At 45.7% G+C, this 8,298-nt stretch overlaps 1 protein-coding gene across 1 annotated transcript in view; it reads right to left on the bottom strand.

Annotated features, from left to right (window-relative positions):
- The window catches only part of CUNH6orf118 (chromosome unknown C6orf118 homolog), a 23,653-nt gene extending 15,663 nt beyond the window's left edge, over positions 1 to 7,990 (bottom strand). Inside the window, exons 1-6 of the mRNA XM_042782929.1 lie at positions 7,780 to 7,990; positions 5,279 to 5,976; positions 3,917 to 4,039; positions 2,220 to 2,279; positions 1,139 to 1,263; positions 984 to 1,012 (exon numbers count right to left, since the gene is read on the bottom strand). Of these exons, the coding sequence (XP_042638863.1) occupies positions 984 to 1,012; positions 1,139 to 1,263; positions 2,220 to 2,279; positions 3,917 to 4,039; positions 5,279 to 5,976; positions 7,780 to 7,990 (1,246 nt within the window). The remainder of the gene's footprint in view (positions 1 to 983; positions 1,013 to 1,138; positions 1,264 to 2,219; positions 2,280 to 3,916; positions 4,040 to 5,278; positions 5,977 to 7,779) is intronic.
- Positions 7,991 to 8,298: the final 308 nt, after the last annotated feature.

The raw sequence follows: 8,298 nt of genomic DNA on the forward strand, positions 1-8,298 counted from the left end.
CACAGCAGGCCACTGGTTCAAGTCTGGGAACTAGAGGTGAAGACTTGGCCAAATGCAGGATTCAAAATGTGCAAAAAGCTAGAGACCTTTCTTAAAGCTTTTCCATATATACTGGAAGCAGGCTGCACCCCAAAGGCAGCTCTCCTTCATCTTATCAACTGCTCACAGCAGATTCCACCATGGAGTTGATTATACCATATCCAGTCTATTACGGGGAATAACTATATCCAGCTCCCAAGCTGCTCAAAACTACAACCCAGCCAACCTGACGCACAATCTTAACTACCAGACTGCACAGTCTGAAGGCTGCTTCTCACTTCCTCTTAACTCTCTTCTTCCCATATCATTATTTTTTCATAATTATCCCCTGGCTTCCACATCACTTTACATCCCCTCCTTATAGCCACTGCTCTGGTGGGTCTATCAGTCCACTTAGGCAACATTGTCATGTAGTGTGTATTCCTTCTTATTGACAGCAATTTGCTGCCTTCCACTAGCTCCACTCCTGTGTCTTCCATGCACTTTTCGTCAAATTGCACTTGTTCTCACAATGCTTGCAGGAGGAGCAAAAGTATGGGTAGCTGACACTTGATATTCAGTTTTCTATTTACAGGTAGCTTGGATGTTGAATGCTTTCCATTTTCTAGTTACACTGAGAGCATAGTCCATTTTTGGTTTGGGGGTTTCTTCAGGATATTTTGAGTGTTTCAGATTTACATATGCCATTATGACAAACAATATTTCCTATCCAACTGTGATTGGACCCTGAAAGACTGCACAGAGAGTTCATGTGAATTTTCTAAGTTAAAAAAAATAATAGAGGAATTGATGAGAAGCATCTTAACTCTGCAGCCCTCTCATCTCTCAGTAAGTCTTTGTGGAACTACCAAGTGAGAAATGAGACTCCTTTCCAGAAACTTCTCCAACTCCCCACCATGGAAAAGCTAGGTTAAATAAAACACCCAAGTCACATGTGTGATGACCTGTGAAGAGGTCAGTGGGCAGGTGTGACCTGGGAAGAGGTAGCACACCACACCCAACAGCACAGGTAAAGTGGAATACATGTTGGTCACCTGGGTTTAAGCACTTGTGAATAACTGTGTCCAAAAATAGATCAATCCGATTTTTGCCACCTTACTTGTCATTGTGCTCCAGGGCAGCTTTGACGGCCCTCACAACCACCTTCAACTCCTCCTTGGCCTGGTCCACATCTGCTGTCTTCACAGACCTCCTCTCTAGTCCCTTGATGTGAGCCAGCAACGTCTAGATAAGACAAGGGGCGTAGACTATGAGACAACACACACGGGAGGCTGTGAGCATGTTGTTGCTAACTACAGTGCCTTCAAGCCATCCTGGATGAAAATATAAATTATAGTTGAATAAATCAAGAAGGATTTAAGGGAGGGAGGAATATTGAAGGAGGTATAGCCACTCCTCGGAAGGAAGGTTGGGCAATCTACTTCCGTAGTGATACTGCCTTGGAAACCCAAGGAGGGGTCGCTATGAGTCGGGGCCGACTCCACGGCAAACAACAACAACGTAGCTAGTCAAGTGAAGTTCTAGGTAAAATAATTTCTTCTGAAATGTAAGGTTTCCTTTTCCTAAGAAATGTTTATAAATGTTGGGGGCTCTCTTTGTTGATTTGCATGAAGGGGGAGTATTCTGAATATAATCCTTCTGGTAAAATAGTTCTTCTAAATTAATTATAAAACGTATTAATTCAATTACTATACATAGAGGTAAAGCAATATTATACTCCAGTGTAGGGCAATAAAGATCACTGCTTGAGAAGGGATGGGCCCTGCCCAGCCTTCAGACTTTTTAGAAAGAAGGATTTTTTTTTTTTTTTCTTTTTTGAAGAAATAACGACCTGGAGCCCTATTGGCTTGGGAGTTCTTTCATCCTGGAGTTTGACTGAGATATGGGTGCACATGTTCCTTTTTGGCTCAGCTTCACAAAGTAAGGAACAAGGTAGGCCCCCAACTGGACTCTTTGTGTGTTCCTGTAAAACAAGAAGCTTATGTTTCTGTGGCCAGAAAACAAAGGAAATGATGCCCAGGAGTGATTTTGGATTGAGAAGGAAGGCAGAACCTGCTCCTTGGAATGCTCTGATTTGTCATGTAGGAAGAAACTCTGCTTCCTAATTTCTAAGATAGAAGTTTAAACTTAATTGAATTTGAAATGTAAGGAAGGGATGTGATATCAGGGTTGACCATTACCTTATACTGGGCTGTTGGCTGGGAGTCCAGAAGGATGGACATGTAGCACTCATATTCGCTCTGAATCAGGGAAAGAGAATAAAAACTCCATTGGACACATGTGATGAGATAAAGAACAATGCAAACTTTTGTGTGTGTATAAGTAACATGATGCCAATTTAGATTATTCAAAAATTACAAATGTTCCTACAGTGTACTAAGCAGTAGAAATGACAAAATTTATAACATCTTACCATCTTTGCACTAGAGTATTAACCACTGGTTTCCTCAGAATATTGTTATGAAATGGTACCTTGAAACACACACAACAAAGACGTCCTGCCACGGGGGAAGCTCAGTGGCCTGAGGACTGATGAACAGTTGGACAGAAGCGGCTGTCCACAAGTGTGAGCCTTCTCTGGAGAAGAGCCAATGTGCTACCAAGTTTAAGTAGTCTTTGTCATCAAGGACACAGAGACAAGCAGGACCTGTAAGCTACCTGATTTCACCTTGGGTTGGCCAGCTACCACTCCTAAATGTTTTGATCTAAGAGTCTAGAGAAAAATCCTGATCAAAAGAGGAGGAAAAAAAAGGACCAGAAATAGTGGCCCTGAAATAATCTTTAAACTTCAAACAAAAATGTTTTAAAGTCTGCTTTGAGCCAAACAACAGTTTGCCTACATTATAAAATATGTCTGCCTTGACCACTGTGCTCTCTCAAAGACCTAGGTGGGATTAAACTGACAGTACCTTCTCAAAAGTTTAGAGGAGAACCTTGGTAGACAGTGCCCTTACATTCATGGTGATGAAGCAAGTTGGTAAAGGGCAGCGAGAAAGGTTACACAAGTTGGATGTAAACAATGTCGCTGCATCGTGCACAGACAATTTGCAGGAGCAGCATGGCCTTTGATGTGTTTTCTTTCACAAGCAAAATTAAACTAAATTAAAAAGACAGAACATGGCAATTACTGTACTAAAATCAAAGAAAGAAATGGGAAGTCCTCACCCCTGTGCCCAGAAATGTAAGCCTGTTGGAAAATGGGGATTTTCCTTTGTTATGTTAATGAGGTCATACTAGTATAGGGTGGATCCTAAACCTAATATCTGCTGAGTAGTGTCTTGTAAAAAAAAACAGAAAAAACACATATGGGGTGGGGGGTGGGGGGAACGGGTGACAAGGATTGCCAACTGTCACCAGAAATTAGGAGAGATCCTCACAGAAGGAGCCAACATGGATGAGACTCTGATTTCGACCTTTAGCCTTCAGAGCTGAGAGAAAATAAATTTCCTTTCTTTGAAGCCATCAACTTGTGGTATTTTTTGGTACAGTAGCACTCTATAACTAAGACAGTCACTCTTGTCATGAAATTATAACAAACTGTTCTCTTAATCCATAACTCCAGAGCATTCCTGTAAATGTACATATGTATAGCTATGGAAATGTAGAACTATGGATGCACAACTTACAAGAGATGATACATCATTAACAAGCTTAGTGGGAAAATATGGGCTTAAGAAGTAAGCTAAGTGCTTGTTTGTTCCACAGAGCCCATTATGACATGTGTGGCTTTAAGTAGATTCCTTCCTATCTCTGGGAGTCACTGGTCCCATCTGTGGCACCGAGGTCCCGACAGTTGGCAGAGTTTCTGTGAGTCTTGAGATAACAAATGCCAAATTTGCACAGTTCTCAACAGTTATGTGGGAAATATGGACTTTACCTTAATTTCTCTGAGGATATCACCAAATATTAAGGAACTATTACAAATATCTTCAAAGACTTTTCCAAAGATCTGCAGTCGGCTGAATTGCGGAGCACTGCATGGGCTTATTTTCTGGAGCTCCTGCAGGGAAGACAGAACCAACCTGTTTCAGGACTGCTTCGTTCCCCTTTCAGAACAGAGCATCTCAGGCTGAGGAATCACAGCCACTGGGGGGCTTTCCCTCCAAGGCTCCAGCTCCTCCACATAAGAGTCTGATATTAGCAGAGGCCAGTGCCAAACCCAGATAACTGATTCCCCTCCACAGGCTGAGACTCTTGATGACTTGTCATCCAGATGTCTTCTTTGGTTTGATCTTTTCTCTCTTTATTTGTTCTGTCACACTCTCCATTCAGAGGTTCATTTTTCCACCCCTTTCTATTTTCCATCAGTCCTCAACCAAACATCTCATCAAGCTTTGGTTGTTTCAAACTAAACTATTTTTTCCCTCTTTCTTTGTCTTTAAAATATAATATCTCCAACCAATATGTCCTGCTCACAGTCCTTAGCTAGGTCATAGCAGCACTTCACTTCACATTTGTTATATGATGTCAAGTCAATACTGACTCATGATGACTCCATGTGACAGAGCACAACTACCCTATGGGGTTTCCTAGCTTGTTTTCTTTATGGGAGCAGATTGACAGGTCTTTCAATGGCAGAGCTTGCTGGGTAAATTCAAATGGCCGTACTTTTGTTAAGTGGCCAAGTGCATTAAGCATTAATTGCTAAAGTTGCACCACCAGGCTCCTTCCTATCACACTTAGTTGCTGTTATAGAGAGATTTAAGATTCTAGGCAGACCTTGCCTATATTATGTAGCTCACCAACCCTTCTTCATGTATCATTAGCATTCTGATACAGTCCCTGGATGGCACAAAGCATTAAGTGCTCAACTACTGGCCAGAACATGGTAGTTCCAACCCACCCAGAGCCTCTGGTGATCTGCTTCCAGAAGGCACAGCTTTGAAAATCCTGTGGAGTAGTTTTGCTCTACACACATGGGTTGTCATGAGTCAGAATCAACTCGATGGCAACTAACAACAGCAACATTAGGAGTTAGGCGAACCTGACCCTTCAGGTCCTTCTGCTGTCTCACAAACATGCTGCTCACTGCGGCTGCCACGTGACCCCTGATGCTTTCAGTTATAACTCCTCCAACTCATAGAACCTGGCATCTACTTCTCACGTCCTATGCTCTCAGCACTGGCCGAAGAGTGGCCCTCTCCCTGGAAATGTACATCATGGGGGTGAGTCTCTCTGTTCACAGTATTGATTCCCCTTGGACCATAGGCTGGTCATACTGCAAAACTGACTTCCTTACCTGCTCCAACTTCTGTTCATGGTGTATCACTGCTTTGCTCCCAGTGTAATCATTCTTCAGAAGGTCTTGCTTTGCAAGGACATCTTTTTGGAAACACAAGAGCTGCCTGTATCTGTCGGCTTTAGTGACACCAGCTAAGTAGGAGTCGATGTACTGGTATTCATCCTTGCTGGGAGGAGCCACCACACACTGGCGGCTGGAAGACATGGACTTGTACTTCAGAACTCTCATCCCCAGCAGTCTCAACTCCTTTCTCTTTAGCTGCTCAGAAGAAAACACACGCATCTCCTCTGACTCTTCTTTCACAACTTCCTGTGGAATGGAACCCCCTTTCGTAACGTCTGGGTGGGAAAGAGGAGCCTTAGGGTTCAGGTACCTGAACAGAGGTGTGTTCTTAGAGTCATCTGGAACCAGAGCGGTGTTGATAGTAAACTCAGCCAGCGCGTCCTTCATCTTCTCCACCGTCTCATCGGGTTGCTTTTCCTCTCTGGAGATTCTTTCCCTCCTTGGCCTGTTGGCATTAGGCCAGTGGTATAAGATCGTTTCCGGAGGCCTGTAGAGCTTGTTGGGATTTAGGTGCCCGGAGGTGTAAAGGTAGATATCATCGCGGTGTTCTTTTTGAAGTCTATTCAGAAGTTTAGTGAGGTTGCAGAGAGTCTTAACGCCTGGTGTTTCACAGTGTTTCCACTTCAGGTAAACTGTTCAGAAACAATAATGACACCAGTCACTACCACTCTTAGCTCCACCCAAAAAGGCTTATGTGCATTTGCTGAGCCAGCATATCCTAAACCCAAGAGAGGCGCCCACGGAGGGGTGGACGACTGTACCTGACCCAGTTGCTAGAAGTGACAGTGCCCGTACAGGTCTAAGGTAGCTGTGCAATCCCAATCCGAAAATCGCAGCCTGCAGGCCAGTAAGAACAAGGGATAATTGGAAGAACCAGAAAACAAAACAATCTCAAAGGAGGATTTCTGACAGTCTAAGCAACAATTCTGGAACAAAATTTACAAAATCCAGATACAATTCGTAATGATGACATTTCAAGTCCTCTGCTCTGCTTAACTGTCCTCATGTTTGGCAAAGCAAAGTGGCCGCGCAAACGAGGGGACCCGTCCGGGAGCTGGATGGTGCGAGGCTGGACAGCACCTGGCTCTGTCACACGTGGCGTCGCCAGGGCAGAGCCAACCGGACAGCAACGAGCAGTAGTTCCACACTACAGCTGGTGTCTCTGAGAAGCGGTTGTTTTTGAGGCAGGAAGACGGAGGAAACAAAGCATTTGTTGTGTGGATTTTCCTGCCTTAATACTAAAATTTCCCAGGGGTCCCTGAACAAACGTTCACTCACTGATGAGTCATCCACACCTCTTCTCTGCTCTCCCCCTAGAGGCGGCTAGGGAGTGATGGGGTGACCCCATGGGACAGTTGACAGGAACCCCAATCCCCCCCATGAAGACCCCCAGGCTTCCCATATGTCCCAAACCTGTGGCTCCATCTGGGAGGAAGGCCCGGGATGTGAAATGGTGGGAACAGTGATCTTTTGAATGAGCTTCCTGCTATTTGAGCTGTAAGGTGTTCCGCAATCTCTCTGAACTTTAACTGCTTCCTCAGCAAAATCAGGAGTGCTCCCTGCCACAAATGGTTGATCGACCACCAAACGGAAGAGCTTTAGGCTCAGAAGCACCTAGCATAAATTAGACTCTCAGTAACCAGTTAACTATTTTTAATAAAGGACTATCATGCGGGATGCTCAGATGGATGCCCGCAGGCCCAGCTGGGCCCCTTTCGGATGCTGTCTGCTCACTGGAGGAAAGAGGGTTCACTAGGCACCTTGCAACGACCACAAAGTAGCCAGCCATCAGCATACCTCACTCAGCGAGCCCTGGAGGAATGGAGAGCAAGCATGCATGCACTCAGAAAAGCCAGGACCTATCCCACTACCAGTGCTGTGGAAACTACTGGGAACAGAGCAGCAAGCAGGTCGCATCTGAGTCCTCGAGGGGCCCTGGGTTCATCTGCTTCCATAAACCTGTGGTGCCTCCTAGTGCCACAAACATTTGCTCTGGACCTATTTCTCCCCCGTTTTATAAAAGGGTGGCTGAGAGATGCTGTGACCGACTCAGTTCCCTACAGGCGACAAGCAGGGAGGGATTTCACCCTACCTGTTGGACCACTTCCCTGTTCTACAATCGCCTGAGCAAAGGGAGGCAGGAGGGGCCTTTCTGGGATCCATGCCACATCCAAACATGCTTCCCCGACCAACCTACGGCTAACAGCAATGGCAGTCAACCCAGGTCATATTCCATTCTCCTCGTTCATCCAGGAGAAGAAATAAAGGGCTGGAGGAAATGAGGGACCGTGACAGGTTCTGGGTCTGAGTAACAAATTAACACCCCTTTGAACAAACAACAGCAACAACAACTAAAACAGCTGCTGCTGGGTCACTTCCAACTCACGGTGATCCCCCGTGTGTCACAGGAGAGCTGTGCTGCACAACATTGTCACCTTGGTCCCGAGGTGACTCTGTGTGGACTTGGACCCCAACTTCTCGGTCAGCAGCCAGGCAGTTAATGGTCTGGGCCGCACACAGCGCCTGCGAAGCACACCCGTGCGCCAGCTCACAGCTCTGTGGGCCAGAGGTGCGGCCCGGCGCAGCTGGGTCTCCGCTCAGGTTTCCCGTGGTGAGACCGAGGTGGCAACCTGGTTGGCCTCTCATTTAGAGGCTTTGGGAGGAAATTGCTTCCAAGCTCCAGTTCCGTGGGGTTGTTTCCTTCCTGGTTATCAGCTTCAAGAGACCACCCACTTCCCTTGGCATGCGGCCCCTCCGTCTCCAAGCCAGCAACACTACTTGAAATCTGTCTTGAGTTTCCAGCCTCTGGCTTCCTGCTCTGTGACCAGTCTGGAAATTCTGTTCTTACAGGGTTTATGTGACTAGGTCAGGCCCACCCAGGTTAGCTCCCCATTTTAGAGTCAACAGCACCATATCACATAGCACAGTCTTGGGGGTGATATCTCCTCATGTTT

This window comes from Orycteropus afer, unplaced genomic scaffold (genome assembly GCF_000298275.1).
Source record: "Orycteropus afer afer isolate SDZICR_OR568_19922 unplaced genomic scaffold, OryAfe1.0 scaffold00522, whole genome shotgun sequence".
In the NCBI taxonomy this organism is placed as follows: Eukaryota; Metazoa; Chordata; class Mammalia; order Tubulidentata; family Orycteropodidae; genus Orycteropus; species Orycteropus afer.